This window comes from Hippoglossus hippoglossus, chromosome 16 (assembly GCF_009819705.1).
Source record: "Hippoglossus hippoglossus isolate fHipHip1 chromosome 16, fHipHip1.pri, whole genome shotgun sequence".
Lineage (NCBI taxonomy): Eukaryota > Metazoa > Chordata > Actinopteri > Pleuronectiformes > Pleuronectidae > Hippoglossus > Hippoglossus hippoglossus.
Genome location: NC_047166.1, coordinates 3,573,365 through 3,592,212, shown reverse-complemented (window position 1 = coordinate 3,592,212; position 18,848 = coordinate 3,573,365). Strand labels below are relative to the sequence as shown.

The 18,848-nt window shown below is 43.6% G+C and overlaps 1 protein-coding gene across 1 annotated transcript in view; it reads right to left on the bottom strand.

The window, feature by feature from the left end:
* Positions 1 to 214: 214 nt before the first annotated feature.
* The window catches only part of znf385d (zinc finger protein 385D), a 64,912-nt gene continuing 46,278 nt past the window's right edge, over positions 215 to 18,848 (bottom strand). The window contains exons 5-8 of the mRNA XM_034611952.1: positions 7,023 to 7,346; positions 6,414 to 6,595; positions 3,528 to 3,629; positions 215 to 1,441 (exon numbers count right to left, since the gene is read on the bottom strand). Of these exons, the coding sequence (XP_034467843.1) occupies positions 1,199 to 1,441; positions 3,528 to 3,629; positions 6,414 to 6,595; positions 7,023 to 7,346 (851 nt within the window). The 3' untranslated portion in view covers positions 215 to 1,198. The remainder of the gene's footprint in view (positions 1,442 to 3,527; positions 3,630 to 6,413; positions 6,596 to 7,022; positions 7,347 to 18,848) is intronic.

Below are 18,848 nucleotides of genomic sequence, written 5' to 3'. Positions count from 1 at the left end.
TGGGTCAGCTGGCCAATCAGAGAAGAGACAGCAGCTAAAACCAAGTGTTTGAGACAGAGGCTGAAAAGAGGAGCTGCAGCAACGGACAGTGTGAGGACAGTGATGTGTGTCCTGAACATTAGAGCATGAAAACCTGATTAAAATGATCAACATCAATATGCAGAATAAGTCTCTAAGTACTTTTATGTATTGTGTATTTGACTTGAATATCCTGCTGGTGCATTATAAAGGAACACGTTGCACAAACTGTAGATTCTACTGCACCAGGGCGACAGGTGAGATGCACAAAACCAGCAGCGTTAACAAATTAGGACTCTTTTTTATTTGAAATTGTTCACCTTTTACACACTGACAGATAATATACACAAGCCTTTTGTGGTCCCTTTGGCCTGAGACATGATCAGTGACGATGTGTGCTGGATATCGACTGGCATGGCTTATGGTGGCTGGGAAGCTCACACACACACACATACACACACACCCACACACACACACATACACACACCCAACCAAATATGCACACTCACACACATGGACAAGCACACATGCAGAAGTACGCACACACACAGATAATGTGAGGACAGAAACACACGACACGACACGTACTCTAACCATCTAACACAGTCTAGCCATCTAATGTAGACATCAACAGAGGAGGGGCTTAAAGTGCATACAGGAAGAGAGGAGGGCCTTGCTCGCTCCATCAGTAACAGCCTTTTTAAATTATGAGCGACGGCAACCCTCCACTAAAGCAATGATCTTAGTGCCACGCTGTATCTGTACAAAAAGCATATCCCTACCGTACGTTTAGCTCAAACTGTGCCTCACATCATGAAATAATGACACTGCATAGTTCACGGGATTAGTCTTATACATTATTGCGGGACAATGTAGGTCCAGGTCTGGCGGCAGGATGGCACAGAAAAGCATGTAGAGTCCAGGTCTTCCGTTGGATTAGAGAAATAAATCCGTCACGAGACAAGCGCCCGATGCTTCGCTGTCGATCAGTTCAGCGTTGAATGCAGGATAATCCACATGAGGAGAGGTGAGAGGTCGGATCTCGGCGTGAAGATGTTCAGTTTCCCAGGTGCATAGAAGGAGCACAGGCGCCGACATCGACTCCTCGGGCCTGGTTTGGGTGAAGCACGCGGTTTGGTCCTTGACCGGAGGTGGAGCGGCTCCGCTCGGGTCCAACGGGTCAATAAGGGGCAAATAGGATTTGTGGGTGGGAGGTCCTGACAGGCCCGGGGGCGGGGCGGAGCAGAGCAGCAGGGAGGGACTGTGTTTGGAAGAGGGTGGGGGTCGGGGCGTGGTTCGTGACGTGGTTCGTGCGGTGTGTCAAAGCGTTGCCGATGGCGGCGGCCACCGCTGCCAGGTGAGCGGGGAGCATCTGGGCGGTCAGAGGTTGACACTGGTGCTCCTTCCCCAAGGTCAATGTAATCTGGTGGAATGAGACAAAATATATTAAATACAATCTATATATACACGGGGGGGTGATGAGATGATGTCAACACTTGATGAAAATGGCAAATCTCCAAACTCTCGTTGATTTCTCAAAGAATAATTCATGGATCTTGATGAATTCCTGGAATTTGGTGCAGATCCAAATAGAAATCCAGAATGCCATTCTAGATTTTAACACCTTCATCATTGAACTCAAAGTTCTCAATAAATATTGTCCAGACACGAGTAGCTGTGCAAAAACTAGAAATGCATTTAATTGTAGTTCTTAATATAATAATTAATAATATAAATATACAAACGATTTTGATTTAAATCAGGAATAACTGAATCAAAGAAATAAAATAGTCGAATAAGATTGAGTGATGTGCAAAACACAACCAACCCGCACCACAACCCTTCAAATACGAAAACAATTATTCATTTATTGAATTCGAATGCACCCACAAATTCTGACATTTGCAGAAATTAGGTTTTTGTTATTGTCTCTTTATCTAGAATAATTCAGATTGAACCGCAGATTTATTTAAAATGCCTCAAATCCTTCAATTTATCCCAAAAACAAGACTAATTTTCAGGCGTTGTCACAGGATTTTGAAAACGTTAACGAGCAAATGGCAAAAGGAAGGAAAGGGGAGAATCCTGCAGATTTAAACCCACAACCTGCATCTGTTTATTCCTTCTAGTGCGGAGGAGAAGTCAAAGGGGTTTTTAACGCACACAAACAGTGGAGCAGTGAAGTTGGGCTCTTTTTCACTGAGGAAGAAATAAAAACGGCACAAAGGAGAGAAACAAAGAGTGAGAGGCAAACAGCAGCAGCCGACCTCCAGCAACAGCCTAATAGGGTGAAAAGGTCACCGAAGTTATCTGGCCTAATCTCCTGTATCAGTAATGGAAAAGCTACGGTCCCGCAGCAGCAGGACGGCAGCCGTCGTCACGGGTTATCAATCACCGGCTCAGGCATCGTAACCCTATGGGAAGCATTCTTTACTCTGCGCTCATCAGAGAAGCTCCTCTCCGTTAACTCAGTCAATGATGGGTTTCATAAAAAGCCATTTCCCCCACACTGGTAACCCCCGCGCTGCGTCGCTGCAAACAGTGGGTGTGATGGATGCTGTTTTCTAACGGGCTTCTGGAGGATGAGCCGTCGGGCTCGTCTTTGTCTTTTACCGTGTTTTTGCTCCACATGGCGACTTCACACAAATCCTCACAAGATCCTCATGTGGAACTCAGAAAAACGTTTAATTAGTTTTACCTCCTCTGAAGTGCACGAGGATCAAATCAATGACCTCAAGAGATTATGTTAGAGGTCACGTGACACACTTTCACTTTTGATGTTTTCTGAACATCAGAGCATTTAAACCTTTTCAAGTTAAAAAACCAAAGTTAAACTGATGAAGCTGAAGATCCTTTCAAAGTTAAAGTTTCAGTATCTTTATTCTAATCAGTGGTTTCTCAGGTTGCTCGATAATCTGAGCTGAAGCAATTCACGTGCAGAGGTCGTCAGAATTAGTTAAAACTGACATTTACCGTCACGTAAATAGTTTTTGACCTGAGTCTGCATTCTCCCTCCAGTTCTTCTGGCTCAGTTCAGACTCTTTTTATGCCATTTGTCAATAAAATATGAAGTTTTAATATGAAATCACAGTGCTCACTGCCACAGGTTTTTTGCCATTTCTAATAAAAGTCGGGTAGCACTAATGAAAGTTGACATGTAATTGAATTGGATGCAGTCACAGGGGAAGAGCGGCGTAAAGCGCAGATTTTTCTTTTTGACAAACAAAGAGAGTTGAAGATAAAAACTTCTGTGTGTGTGTGTGTGTATTGTTCTCTCCCACACAAACAGCACGAGAGGGAACAATGGACTTTCTATTTACCCTTTTAGAACAGAGACAGGAAGTAGCTGGAAATTGGAGACCGACAATGTCACAGTCTCAGATTTCAAGCAATCACCGTCTCCGATGTGCGGATGCGTCCGTCTCATTAGAGTCTAACAGAGCTGTGATTGTTTTGGCGACACCGCGACTTGTGATCAGATGAGATGAGCGAGGCGTTCAGTGACTCACCGGCTGCTTGGTCGGGCCTTTCTGCGGTTTACTGTAGGGGCTGTATTTGGGTTTGGCTGGTTTACCTGCCGCTCGGTCTTTATGGCGCCGGCTGCTGATGTGCTGGAAACGAGACGGAGAGGTGTCAGTCCTGAGTCACACTCACTTTCATGTCACTTTTAAGGCAAATCTCAAATACACACATGCACTTTGAATTTCAAAAAAGAAATACAGAAAATAATCAATCTCCATTCCCGTCTATAACCCGTGACCTATAAATTCCTAAAATACACATTCCCTTGTCTCACTTTTCACTGAATATTGCGGTTGATGGCGTGACCGGGAGTCGGTTTCACTGTGGCCTCCCGTGACAAGCCAGGAAAGTGGAAGCAGAGGAAGAAAAAAAAGAAAAACTCAAGGAAGGTGCTGTCACTGTTGATTCCAGCACAAACATAAAGACAGCGGCGCTGCCAGGGTGGGCAGCAGCAGCGGCAGCGGCGGCAAGGAGAGACGCTGGCTGACGCTCCGATGAACGCACACAACTACTTTTCCACATCCATGATTGCTGTGTAACCATGGCAACGTAGGGCAAACAATGCAGATGCTACTGGTGCGTCTTCGCGTGAAATGGATTCAAATCGACGAACTGAAAATCTGATGATCGGAGCCTGAGTTGATGACATTTATGATAATATGATACACCGATTGTGCCACATTTCCTTTTTTTTGTCAGTTGGGGTGATTGAAATTATTTGTTCTCTCTCTGGGGACCATGAATAAAAAGCTCTAAGATCACTAGTTCACACCTGGAATTAAAATGTGTCTCCTGTGAACACTCGTGATTGGATCTCTGCATTTCAACCAAATGAGTTTGTTTGGTGTGCTGTCATTGTGTGTGTGTGTGTGTGTGTGTGTGTGTGTGTGTGTGTGTGTGTGTGTGTGTGTGTGTGTGGCTCTACAGTGAATTAAGATTTTGAAAATGAAACGCATGCAGCGGTCCATGGCCATGTTGTTTATGAGCAAACACTGGGGAGTGTAAAGATATTTTCAACGGCCAATATTCCCACTATTGACCTTATTCCAAATAAGACAGGGGTTTGATCAAAATGAGTTGATCATGGAAAATTTCCATTTCAATTCAAACCCAGTTTAATGAAGTCTGAGATATTGCATCCGTCAGACAAACAGAACAGTGAATGTAATTTATGTTTTTTGCTGTTTTTAAAACACGACAGATTAGCTGTGATATCGAAGCCGGGTATCTCGGCCTCGGCCTCGGGCTCGATGCCAGTTCAGCTCAGATGACTTATCACTGGCTGAGGTGGGAACCTGACCGACTAAAAATACACTTAATGTCTCAGGGCGAAAAAAGTAATACAGCGTTGAAGGTTTCATCCCGACTGAGCCCCCCCCGTGGTGATGATGTCTGCAGTAATATCTCTGCTGCAGCGCAGACCAAACAATACATTAGGATCCCGTGTTAGATGCAGTGTGTCGCGCTGAGAGCGGATGCAGAGGATATGATATTCTAATAAATGATCTCTGATGATAAAGGATGAGAAACAAGTGCAAGATGAAGATAAACAAGTGAAAGAATCTGCGATGACATATTCCAAAATAACCTCGAACCAATGAATGATTCAGTGCGAGCACACGTGGGGAGAAACGAGGCGTTTTTCTTCACAAGTTCTTACAGTGAACTCAACAATCGCACTTTTCCTCTGGTTTTCGAGCCGTAACGGGAAATTTTGTCAAGCTGGATTCTGTTCACAGAGCATCGCTGCTTTTCAGAAGAACCCAGTGAAAGTCTCCGCATGAAAAATTGTGTGTGTGTGTGTGTGTGTGTGTGTGTGTGTTTCCAGCGAGAAAAATCTCAAGGTTGGCTCAGACAAAGCAGAGGTGGTTTCGAGTATTGTAGATGAAACTCGCCCCCATGACACGATGATCAGTTGCTACAAGAGAAGGAGATTTTGCGACGTGCCCCGAAGCAACGAGCGAAGATACACATCCCTCCGCCGAGTGTTCAGCCGAGGAAAACATCACAGAGACATCAGATGGCTCCGAGCTCTCCACGCCGACTGGATTTCCTCAACATCATGTAAACTACAAACGCTTTTTCCTTATTTGAGGAAGGAGAAAGTCAGTTGTGTGTTTTTACTGGAGGAATCTGATTTCCTGGCCTCGTGCTGCCTGCGCTTAACCAGATTTCCTTTTGAGTTCTCGCAACAGTGCACGACGAAGACCTGACGCTGAGGCAGCGGCACGGCAGGGTGAAAAGAAAAGATCATTTCCAGAAGCGGCGCATCTTTGTATCCCCCCCTCCAAAATATACACGTATATCTTTATCCAGCAAAAAAGTAAAGTCTCGTACATCAATACAATAAGTGGGTTTAAAAAAAAAGAAAAGTAGAGCAAAAATATCCACTGCTTCGTGTTAGAAACCCACATCGTCCATCTTTACATTCAAAGGTCCAATCATAGATAAAAGGTATCATCACTCAACACTACGATGGTTTGGAACATGGTGTCTTTTGTTTTTAGACTTTCAAAAAAGCTGAAAAACCCAAACAGAGCTGCTCCTTTTATTTATCTTTTATCTTCCTCGTGGTTCATCTGCTGGGGACGTTGAGAGCTGTTTGCTTTATCTTCAGTCTTTCACCACTTTTTCAAATCATATTTCAAATCCTTCTTAGAAAGGATCTCAATTGACCTGGATACAATAAAACAATCTGCAGAGTAACTGTTCACTAATTAGCCTGTGCTCGCTGATTACATCTGATAAAATCTGCAAGTAATCCATCCAACAATTAACACACTTCAATTAATGCAAAATGGAATATCCATAGTTTTAAATCTATATAATAATTCCCACTTTTCATTAGATCTGTCGGTTTCCGTCCCTCTCACCTGTTTTAGCTGAGTCTCTGAGTTCACGTGCACATCACACGTCTCACAGTGAAACGTCTTGTTCTGCAGACCCGTCACTGATTTGGTCAACGTGGCCACTTTGCTCTTGACTCCCGGCCGGGGGAAGGACTTGATGGAGCCCACGCCGCTCCTGGCCTCCAGCATCGTCTTGTGCTTCGTACCTGAAGGTCAGAGGTCAGAGGTCAGAGGTCAGGTTCCTTTCTGAGCGGGAAAATGATTCTGATCAAGAACCTATGAATCAGAAATTCTGCCGTGTCCTAGATTCTTGACTCTTGACTCAGAACTGTAAAACCAATCCGCCTCATACGACGATGAAACATCAGGGAAAACAAACAATATATTGTTGAAGGACAAATACAACAAACAGGCTTAAGAGGCTACGAATAATTCATGATGCAGTTCCAGGGTAAGATGACGATAGATAGACTCTAAGATGTATTAAAGAGCCAGTTGAAGCACAGTCAGCTCCACAGGTTTTATCTGCTTATTCCCTCAGCCTGTCGTCATTCGTCTCCTGATGCTCCGACTCAGTTTGACGGCACGCGACAGACGGATAATCTGACTCTAACGCTGTCACACGACTCTCACCGCTGTTGTGAGCCTCCAGCTGTGACGCCGAGTTGACGGCCACTTTGCACAGCGAGCAGTAGAGGAGACGTCGAGCCTTCTCCTGCTCCGATTCCGGATCCGTCTCCGCCTCGGGTTCGGCCTCGGGCTCCAGGTCTGGTTCTGAGGGCGAGTCTTCCCCTCCGGCAGCTGAGGTAGACTCCGGGGCTGTTGCTGCCGCGCTGTTCAGGACTATCGGCAAGGCCGCGGGCGCGGGCGGCGGCGCCGGCATCATGGGGGTCGCCAAGAGCTGTGCCGTTCTGAGCACGGGGGACAGCGGGAGGGGCACAGCATCAGGGATGATATCTGTAGAGAGGAATACATGTGGCTTCATCCAACATCTGTCAACAAGTGGCTGATCTAGAATAGTGTCTTTGTTTTGACCTTATTTGTATGGACCTCAAATTTGTTTTACCTGTGTGGATTTTTACATATTTGTGACATAGTGAAGGGAAAAGAAATTCAGAGATCTTGAAAATGTTATTGTGACTTTGAAAAATTATATAAATATCTATATAAGACTTTAGACTAAGATAAAAGTAGAAAACAGATAAATGTAAAAAAGGAAAGGAGTCAAAAAACTAAAAGTGAAAATATCACAGTGATTTTGTCCTATCTGTATATTGTGTAGTGTCAACGCTGTCGTTGTTATTTCTTTATGTTGATATGAGCTTTATCGTGTTTTACCGAACACAATTTCCACCGACTTGGTTGTGTGGTCATTAATAAATGATTCAGCCTCTAAATATGTCCCAAAACTACACATTTGTATTTCTAGCCGGGCAGAAAATATAAATATACCGGTGACGGCTCTAATCCAGTGTGAGATCACATTAACATGCTGTTTTCTGAAAGAGCCGTCTGATATTTTTCAGTCAATACATGTGACCCATAAAACAACGGCACGTGTCTGTGTGTGGAATACAGAGGACCGCTGCCACATTTACCAAAATGAAATTTTGCCTCGGCCGGCTCGACCTGATCGATGCCGCTGCCTCCGAGTTCTCCCCCGCTCCTGTGTCACGGAATGAAGATCAGACAGCCAGGAGAGCAAATCAATAGTGAATTATGTCATGCTATTTTTGTGAGCCATTATATGCGGCCCTTATTTATCCCAGCGGAGGTGTCGGCAGTTTGGCGCCGCGAAAAAGTGCTCGAAGTCGCATTGTGACGGGGGTTCACTTCTGCCAAAGGTTAAAAAAACACATCAGAGGTTGGAGCAGCAGCCGCGTCTCTGTTGTGACCTGCGGTGAAAGAAGTGCACACGTCCGAAAGGAGCTGGAGGAGAAATTAGGTTTTAAATTCAAACTGAGGTTGTGAAATTGAAGCTTATTGTTCTAACGCGCTGATGAAAGTTGGCGCTAAATGCTTCAGAGTACATAAATGTTTCACTCTGTGGTTTCCAGTGACTGAGAGCATCAGATCCATTAACCTTTTGAAACGGGCTCTTGGCACATTTACACTTGTTATTATCTCATGTCGCAGTTGAAAGACTCGACTTTAATGAACTTTCTGCATGTTCGAACGCATCTTTAAAGCAGTGAAAGGGACCAAGGGAAAGATAAATGTACAAAAAACTATATTAAACAAATAAAATAATTTTCTGCAGTATAGGTGTGGAGTTTAAAGGAGAGACAGTCAATGTAGACTCCTGAAATTCAGAGAACCATCAAAATCATTTTGAAGCTGCTGTTTTTAGGTTAAATAAAAAGTTCCCTTTAAATCAGCATCTGTTGCTTTTTCTTCAGCTCGTCCAGGTCCCTGCTGCAGCAGCTGTCAGCTTCTCCTCAACCACACGAGAAAATGTTCATTTTTATATCTTATTTCTTTCCATTAGCGTTCGTTCTCTTATGTACAGTCTTACCTAGAGAACCCGTCTCACTCGATAACACACCGAACACAAGGCAAGGTCAGAACGAGGTTAACGAAGCCCAGTGCTTATCTGCATTACAGGACCTTTTATCATCCGCAGTAACCGTAGCAACCAAGGTTGATCTGGGGACTTGTGTAGATAAGAAGTGATGGAGGAGCTGAACATCAGGGCAGATGTGCACTCTGACGCTGTGAAGGACTGATGAAGAGCTAAAGGTTCATTTTCTTAGCGACGCAGAGATCAAGAGACGTTATCAAGGATTAGACATGAATCCAATTGTTCAATAGAATAGTTTTACATACAAATGAAAGGTGTACAGCCACGTTATTCAAATATGGTTTTATGAATGTATATATATATATATATATATATACACCTTTTTCCAAAGATGGCGTAGATTTGACTGGTGGCCAATGTCTGATAACATCTAAGTAACCTTGATGGACTTCATCCGTCTCCACCTCCCTGCATCTCGTCCTGCAGGATCCTGTCCCCTGGCCACATATATAATCCCTAATCTGGGTTAGAAGATATGATGGCAGAGATTTACCGTACAGAAATGTGACTCAAGTTAAAATGTCAAGCATGACGGAAAACAGAGGGAGCAGGAGTGTGAACACTGGCAGATTTCCCCTCAGATTACCTGAATACAGCATCACAATAATCAGTTACTTTGACAATTTAGCCTCAAGTTTCCCCATTTTGTAAAAAAACTATAACACATTTTCTGACCTTTAGCGAGAGACGGAACATTAAATTGAATCTTTGCCATAAACTCCTGCCTCCTCTTCACAGCAATAGTTCGGTGCAGTGTCTGCATCGCTGCGTCAGTGTCACTCCATCTCATCGCCAGACAACAAAACCCCAAGGTGCTTGAACGTAAGAGAGCGCCTGAGATAAAGGTTTCTAAAAACACAAAGAAGAAAAACATCTCGAAATTCAAGACTGAACATAAATAAGTCCTTTGTATTTTCAACTCGGTGAACGCATTCTTCTACAACATTTGAATTCACTACATCCAGATTTTTATTTGGATCAGCACCACATTACACACAATAATAAAAATCTGTCCCTGAAACGTCAGATTTCTTTTCATCAGGATCCATAAATTACTCTGAGGAATCAAGGTTGAGATAAGACTCATTCCTGACCATGCATCCCTTAAACGTTTGTGCTCATCCATCCTGTAGTTGTTGTACAATCCTGCTAAATATCAGACAAACAAACCAAATCAAACCAGAACCGTCTTAGCTGCGGTAATTATAGGATCGTTTATCACGGCTGTGGTCAGTGAAACCACATGAAGCAGCTGCGGCAGCTCTTTAACACTATTTACTATCCGTCGCTGACAGGATCCGTCCATCACACGAACCAGGTGACCTTAAGCAAGGGCGCCTATCGATTACTGTCACCAGCGACACCTCAGCGGCTCCTTTCACTGCAGAGCAGCAGCAGGTCTGAGCTCCTCGTCTCCTCGTCTTTCACACCTAAAGCACGAGTGGGAGGATCAGACGTCGGTGGTGCAGCGCGTTGCACCAACGACCAAATCCCCTCCACCTGAACGTCTGTGTTCAGTGGACTGAACTAAAGAAGAAACATGTGGCGAGAACAGGTCATTATTCTGAGTTGTTCTCCTCATTATCCTGAATTGAACGTCTGCGGACTCGCCTCTGGAAACGGGAAAAGGCGACTTCACGTACTAGTTGTGCGTTATTTATGTTGTGTGCGCTATTTATGTTTTTTAATTCTCGCAGCTTTGAATACGGCATTTCGTACACTTTGTATAACAAGAGCACAGTAATCTGAAAAACAATAAAGAGGACATGACTCCCACTTTTGAAGCAGAAGACAGTGAAAAGCCTAATTTCCTGTTGGCAGTTTCAAACATGAAGTGTCCCATTAAAGCCCAGGTCGTCACCGGAATAACGATAATTAATCCGTGAACTATTTATGATGCCGCTGACCTTGTCGCTCCCGATGAATAATGGCAGCGACCTCTCCGCCCCCCCAGCAATTAACCACTACCTCCTCCCAGTCCGCTCGGCTGTGCCAGGCATCACAACAACCTGAAATCACAGCGATTTACTCACTGGATCTCGCCGGCGTCCAGCAGGCTGCCATCACACCTGCTTCTCTGGGCAGCTCTTCAGTGGCACCACCACCAGACTGAGAGTGGGGCCAGAGAAGTGAAGGTTCAGTGTCGGTGGGAGCCAGCGTTTCGTTTCCCAGTGAGCTGCGTTTGGCTCGCGCTTTTTACCACGAGAGCAGAAATAAACGCAACGGCAGAACGGTCCTGCAGTGATAATCAGACGTCGCCTGGTCTTTGTTAGGGATTGCTTTCTGGTGCTAACTCTTCTCAGCTGCACTTCCACTCGTTGCTTCTGTTTAGATCTTCTGTGGTGCATTCATTACGAGCTGCGAAACTCAATCTGCACCAATTTCCCTCCAGAGATTTTTCCTCTCTGGCGAAGATCAACTCAGAATTGACCCATTGTTCAGAACAGCCATTACAGCAAAAATCTCCCTTTCAGCTTTCGTACATAGTTTGTAACATCAGTCGAGGAGAGAAAACACCCATCACTCAGAGAATTGCCGTATTCGTGTTGGGAAACCTCCCCAGGAGCCGTTATTAAAAAAACACTCCCGGATTTTGGCAATCTGCTTGTTTGCTGTGGGATGTGAAGTGTGCAGATCGATATCTATTTCATCTTTGTGAATTCAGAACAGAGTTGGCTCCGTGATTTGTTTGGCATGACTTGGCTCACACTGCGAGGAGGAAAGACAGTTCGGGTTCCAAGAAGATGAAACATAAAGTGTCCAACAAATCTAATGTTGAGCATAAACTTTTATTCTTCACCTGGGAAACGGTACTTTGTCTTCTCGCCACACTTGTAGCTCAAGGAGCTGCCTTTCTTTCCCGGGGCTTTAAACTGGATTTCACAGTCTTCATCTGACATCGACTCCGTTTGTTTTGTGTGATTTTGCTCAAACCAGTCAACAGCACATGTATTACCTCATACACTAAAATTAGTGTGTATACGCAGGTTTTTTTAAACGTGGGTGAACCAGCTAAACAAAAGCGATTGACTCATTTCCATTTTTATTCCCAGTGAGTCATGTTGGACGTCACTGGAAACTGACCTCACCTCTGAATCTTACCAGAGTTTCATCTTGCATGAAGCAAAGACATAAATCGCTGTTGCACGTTAGCAAAAAACCACAAGTACACAAACACAAGTGAACGGAAGTTGCAGCACAAGCAGATATGGCCAAAATAAAGAAGAAATGAACACATACACCTGTATTACAGACTCACTTGGACCGGAAGTGAAGGCAGATTGTGACAAAAGTCTTAGTGGGTTGTTGACCAGTGGAAAAGGGACTGAAGTGAATCTGCATGTCTTTGGACTGTGGGATGTACCTGGGATTCGAACCAAGAACCTTTTCAGGTGACGGGACAAACGCACTGCACCACCTTAACGTTCTCTTCTATTCGGTGAGGACTACACAGTCGTATCATGTTTGTAGTAAGTGTGATGTAAATGAGTAATAATCAGCGTGGAGAAGAACGCTTCAGTCTTTTATCTGCCCTCTGCAGAGCCTCGTCGCTGAGGCCTGGGTTGAGTCATGCGTATGTTTGCCCTTGTGTTGGTGTGAACACATCTACCACGGTGTCATTTAACAGCCATTTGCTGTTGGAAGGGCAGGTGATTAAAGTGTACTTTGGCTGGTGGAGGAAGCCGTGCACTCTGGGAAGCCTCCAGTAATCCATATCCTCAGTCAGTGTGACCTAACTGACTCTGCAAGGCCCAGTTAAGAACTCAATCCCCTCTCATTAATGGAGGTAATGACTGTGATCAATCTAAAGTTGGTATGGGCGAGCGAGGCCCAACAGCCAAGCAGGAGGAGGGAGACAAAGAGAGAGAGAGAGAGAGAGAGAGAGAGAGGGAGCGATCGAGGCCAGGTTAAAGAAAAAGATTATAAACACGAACAAGGGCAGATTTGGAAAGAAAATGAGAAGTTGAATGAAAGTGAAACTGGAAAAGTCAGCAAAGTTTGAGCCCAAAACAACCGTGGGAAAACAAAGTGGTTTGTGAGTCGAGGAGAAAGAAAGAACGAGGGACGCCAGAAGGTGAGGGGAAGGGAGATAACATTAAAAGAGAGTAATCGAGTACGAAACACAATTAAAGAGAGATATGGGGAGGGGGGGGAGTGGTGAAGACAACAAGGACGAACAGAACAGAGAGAGAGAGAGAGGTGGATCAGGACGAGTGCCGTGACCCTCCGAGACGGGACGCCGCTTCTTTTCTTCCCCTCCGTTTGTACGTCACCCCCCCCCCCACCCCCCACCCCCCACCCCACCCCACCCCCCGACTCTCCCCTGAGATTCGCTGTGGCGATAGAGGCGCCGCCGCTCTGAAGCCCGTCCACCGACTCAGGCAATCACAAGGTTCCCTGGAGATCTGATTACCTTTTTCACTGCAGCTGGATTAAGTGTTTTAATTAAAATGATTGGGCCTTATTATATGCTGTCACAACCTTAAGGACAGAAATCCCTCATGGCTCTTGAGCGCTGTCAAATCTCATTTGACGTTCGTGATTTTTCTACCTCCCTCTTGTCAGCATTCAAAGTGAGTAAATGAGAAAAGAGTCACGGTTGAATATTCCTCCAGTGAAAGATTGATAAGGTGAAAAAATTTGCATTCACAAATAAGCGTGCATCGGCGCTTGCACTCTTTTTTTTTCATCTTCTTCTTCTGTCGAAGGGGGGGGAACATTATCTGAGATATTTAATAGCAGCGGGAGTCATTGATTTGAATTCACACTGATTTATCTCTCCTCCAATTTCCTCCGAGAGCAAATGATCCGCGCCTAATTTCTGTTGGGGGAAGTTTCGGCGGTAAACGCATCACACCCCCCCCCCCCACCCCCCCCACCCCCCCACCCCCCAATCCCTATAAATGAGAACATTTGCAACGCGGCGCAGGTACGAAGCCAATCTAATCAGGTCGGCTGCTGCCTCTCCTGTCTGTCTGCGAGGGCTGTTTCCGACCCAACGGAGGCGACAGCACGCAGTGGGTTAAAGGGTGGCGTTCGGGGGGGTGGTGGTGGTGGTGGGGGGGACGTCAGCTGGGGACCCGAGGAAGGAGAGTGTGGAGGAAAAAAAAGAGCCAGAGCGAGCCTCCTGGCCGCCTGCAGCCGGCTCCATTGTACAGCTGCTGTCAGTGCTGGCATGGCTCCCCTGACAATCTGCTCTTTAATAGCTAATATCAGGGTACATTTCCTCAGGCACTGGACTGGAACTGAGAGATGGCGGCCTGTGCTGTGGGCATTTCTCTCTCTCTCTCTCTCTCTCTCTCTCTCTCTCTCTCTCTCTCGCTCTCTCTCTCTCTCCTTCTTTGCCTTTCTCGCTCTACCTCTACTCTCCCTGACGCTGCTGTAAGGACACACACACACACACACACACACACACACACTTGAGGTTGACAGGCAGCCGCTGAGTCATCCTGCTAATCTATACTATCTGGCCGTGTCCAGCTGTTCATCCGTCTCAGAACCCACAGGTTCAGTGAGGGAGTGAAAAGACACTGGGAGCTCGGTGCAGTTTATGAAGTCCACCCTGTGATTACACGCCGGCTCAGGCTTTATTCCAGCACCGTGCTTTTTATTCTTTCGGCAAATCAGCCCGAATCACTGTGAGCAGATGCATCCATGAAATCTAAACGACTACTTTCCCTCCATGTTGGTTTTCTCCATCGCGTTTAATAACAAAAAGGTTCTGTTTGTTTTTTTTGTGTTTTTATCCAAGAAGTTTGTTTTAAACTTTCTTCAGGAAATACACAAAAAACGAGTGGAACATATGTTTCTCATAGAATAACATCTGGTAATCTTAATGTAAATACTGCACTGTTTCACCTTTATTCGTTGAAATTGATGTTTTCCACACGTTTAAACATGTCTTTCCATTCATTAAGTCATTTAATTGGGAATGAGAGTTCATTCAACTCATTGAATTAAAGGGGAATTCCACCAAAGCTGCTTTTCAGACATGTGCTGGTGACTCAATGTGAGAATTCTAGTTTCTACGGGTCCTGGCAAGTTGTGCATGTGAATAAAAAGTCTTTTGTGGCTGCAGAGATTGAGATTTTTTTGTCAAGAAATACAAACTAACGGTGGAATAAATGAGATGATATCTCTGGTTCTGCTGCATCAACTTTGATCCTTTTTAAAAAGAAACGTAATTTACATATTAAGCATCTTCCCAGCATGCACTGCTTGAGAGTGAAACCCCTCCAGAGACCCCCCCCCCCCCCCCCCCCCCCCCCCCCCCCCAACAGGAGGAGCCTCGTCTGTGAGGACTTCGTGTCACCTGAAGGACGCACTCTTCAAACTGGGAAATGAAGAACACGGGGAAAAACAAATAGGAACTTGTTTTGTCAAGTTCAGTGAATTTAATGAAGTCGCTTTCTTAAAACCCGTGAGACGAGTGTAAAATTAATTAGTTTACTTCAAAAAAACCCTCTCGAGGATCTTTATCTGCATTTCTGCCTGTTTTTTTTTTTTTATTCTTTGCTCTTTTAAAAAAAATAAACTGTTTATAATTCCAAAAACCCTCAAAGCTCAGACGTGGTAAAGATAATCTCTGGAGTTTTATTTTAATGTTTCACCTTAGTTTGTCATTTTAAATTTTATCTTCCGAAATACAGCAAAAATAAAATCATAACATATTTGATTGAGATTCACATGATTTTCTTCATGAGAATTGACCCACAAACGTTATGTTGACCATGAAAAAATGCTCATATGATTTAGATTCATATTAATATTTGATGATTATTGTTTCATAGCATCATTGAATGTATTGTTGTCTCGTGTGAGTGACTGGTTCTGATTGTAACATCTGTTCACCACTGGTTTTCATGGTTAGAAGTTTAATCGCTCGCTGGTTTCCAGACCAGTCGAGTGTAGCGGTACATTTTCACCACAGGCACATTTCATTAAAAGGTTCGTAGCTCTGCCATTTCATCTGAAGATTGATGCTGATTGGTTCGTTTTGTTCCTGAGAGCTTATCGATGTTAGCGATACTCAACGTGATTGGTCAAGTGATTGGTCTGTTCCTTGATTTAATCTGCACGGTTTCGTTTTACCACTGATGTTCACGTCGTTATTGCTTTTGTTTAAATCATAGACTGTAAATGAAGATGGACGACATGACAGCTAACCAAAAGTTAAGCCCATTCTTCTTGATCGCCCCCCGGTGGCTGGATGCAGTACAGGTCATAAAAATAAAAATCACTTCCATATTAGTGGCAGAGAAATAAACCAAATTAAAAAGTCAAAAATACACGTTAAATAGTTTTTCAAAGACGGTTTCTGTCATTTTATCTTATACAGATGTTTGTTCAAGTGCTATTGTCGAATTAAATAAATCTGGTTTTAATTAGTTATAAGATGCTATATCTCAAGATTCCAAACAAGCTATAACATGAATGTATTCACCTTGTAAAAACATGAACCTATTAATACAGGCATAAGCAAAATATAAATTTACAAATTATTATACACATTTCAGAGCCTCTGTGCTTAAGTTATTCCTGCATAAAATACTTCACAGTCCACTCCCACAAAACAACCACACTACTCCGTGTTTGAATGGAAATAATCAGCCGACTGTGGACCTATCATTAGGAAACAGCACTCGAGTGACACAATCAGGTGCGTTTCTGAAACAAAAATAAGAAATCACGTCGTATTGTTCCCAGCTCGGGTGTGTTGTGCTTCGGAATAAAATTATTTCACGAGCAAATCTGTTTTTCTCTGGTAATTTCGGAGCAAAAAACCCGAGCTGCAGCCTCCCTGTTGTTTCTGCCTGCGCTCACACGGCCATTACTCATCCCCCCGAACTCGACTTTTCATTAGAAATTAGGTTTGTTGCCACTGATATACCGTCAAACACTTCAGCCTTGCAGATAATGCAGCGTTTACCCGCCTCGACAATTAATTCCTCTGACATCCGAGTGCATTAATATTCATTACTCGGTGCCACTTGTGACAAACGGCCACCCCCACGCGCTGTAGATACGATAGTGAGATGCTGTAAAAATCTGCTCTTGGCTTCTTTCTTTTTTTTTTAAACAGCGCTGAAAATGATTAATAGCTACTTGTGTGTTCTTGTTGTGACAGCTTGTTGTTTAAGTTTTGTGCTCGTGTTCAAAGTGTTTACATGTTTCCCAGCGGCGGAGCGCGTGTTTAGTGTCGGGGCTGCGTGGAGTCTGTTTTAAAGATGGAGATCTCAGGGACGCTCCAGTGGGAGGAGGTCAGCGTCGGAATCCCACCTCGTGCTGTACGAGGAGGAACGATGCATAACGAAGCTTCAGGTGACAGAGTTCACGCCGTGTGGAAGCAGACGCCCCTCTGGAACCCTTCACACCCATTTCTCACCTGTTTGCTTACATCCACATTTATTGGTTTTTGTTTTTAAATGCTTTACTGTTGCAACAAGCAGCTAAAAGTGAGAAGTTTGGAAACATTGTTGGAACCATTTTAGTTTGAAAACTCTGTGCTCGACCTCATCGCCCGTCACCTGCTCTTACTTTTCAATATCGCTGTTCCTCGTTTGTACTATTTCCTGTTATTGAGCAACCGCTTCCTGTTTACACCGTGTGTTAGTATGGACGGGGTTGAAACGCTTGTGTGCACCATAGACTGATCGTTTTCCATTTTAAAAAGCTGCTTTAAAATGGAGCCATATTAATGAGTGTAGCTTTAAGATTGGATGAATGAAAATCCTCTTCATCCCTCAATGTCTGACAGTATCATTTATTATTTAGGGAGATGTTTGGCCTCGTATACTCGATATTCATTTTGCACTTGTCATCTTTTTACTTTAGAATCACGTGTGTAATTGTCATTTCTTACAACTGGACATGTGTAACGGTCAAACTACTTCTGATGTGAGGTTCACTCTTAAACCTCCAGCTCCACTTTTTCCTTGCTGTGATCATCTTCCTGTTAATTCAAGCCTATATATGGAAATTAAATGTTTTGTGACGTGATCCTCAGTCAAACTTTATTAAAAGTAACATGAGTCAAAGTCTGAAAAATCCAGTTTTCATCTTTTAATTTATTTTACAAAGATAAATTAAATCTCCACTGTAGCTCTGGGGGATGACAGAAAAAAAAGCACTAAAAAAAGACTTTGAGAATACACACTTAAATCAATTAAGTCCGTCTGCTGAAGCTTCATATTAACTTTAGGTTAACTTGGGAATAGTTTTTTTTTTTCACAGGACCGAGACTGTGTGGATTTCTCATCATCACTTAAATTAGAAACTTGCCCAGTAACAGGAGGAAAGTTTAGTAGAAACTGTTTTAATGTAATAATAAAATAATAATGTGAGAAAAACTGCCTCATTATGAATAACTGTCATATTAAGTCATTATGAAACTACTACTTTATGATGTGAAGAGAAAATCTAACCACACTATGAAAATGTGAAATAATCCAAAATAGTTTAACCCAGGTCTGTTTCTTTCATCCTGGTTCTTCTCACAACTGAATTTTATGTCATTTCTGCCAATTTTTTTTTATTTCAAAATGTTACTTTCTTTTTATATTCCACTGTTTATGTTTCGTTTTTATTTCACAGAGGCACATTTCATCCTCGACGTTTCATGAAACAATGCAGAGCCACTTGCGTGACTGGCTGTTGCAGTCGATCACATTCCAGATCACCTCGACTCCGACAGAGTGACACGTTACAACGACCAGTGTTATATTAGAGCTGCTGAAATTAAACAATCTCTGATAAACTCTTTTTATTATTTTGAAAGGCGGCGGGCAAAATAACAATTCATAGCCATGACCCGAATTTGAAGCAATTATTGTTTCTATCTATTTCTCTCTGTATTTAGTTATGTGAGGATATGTACA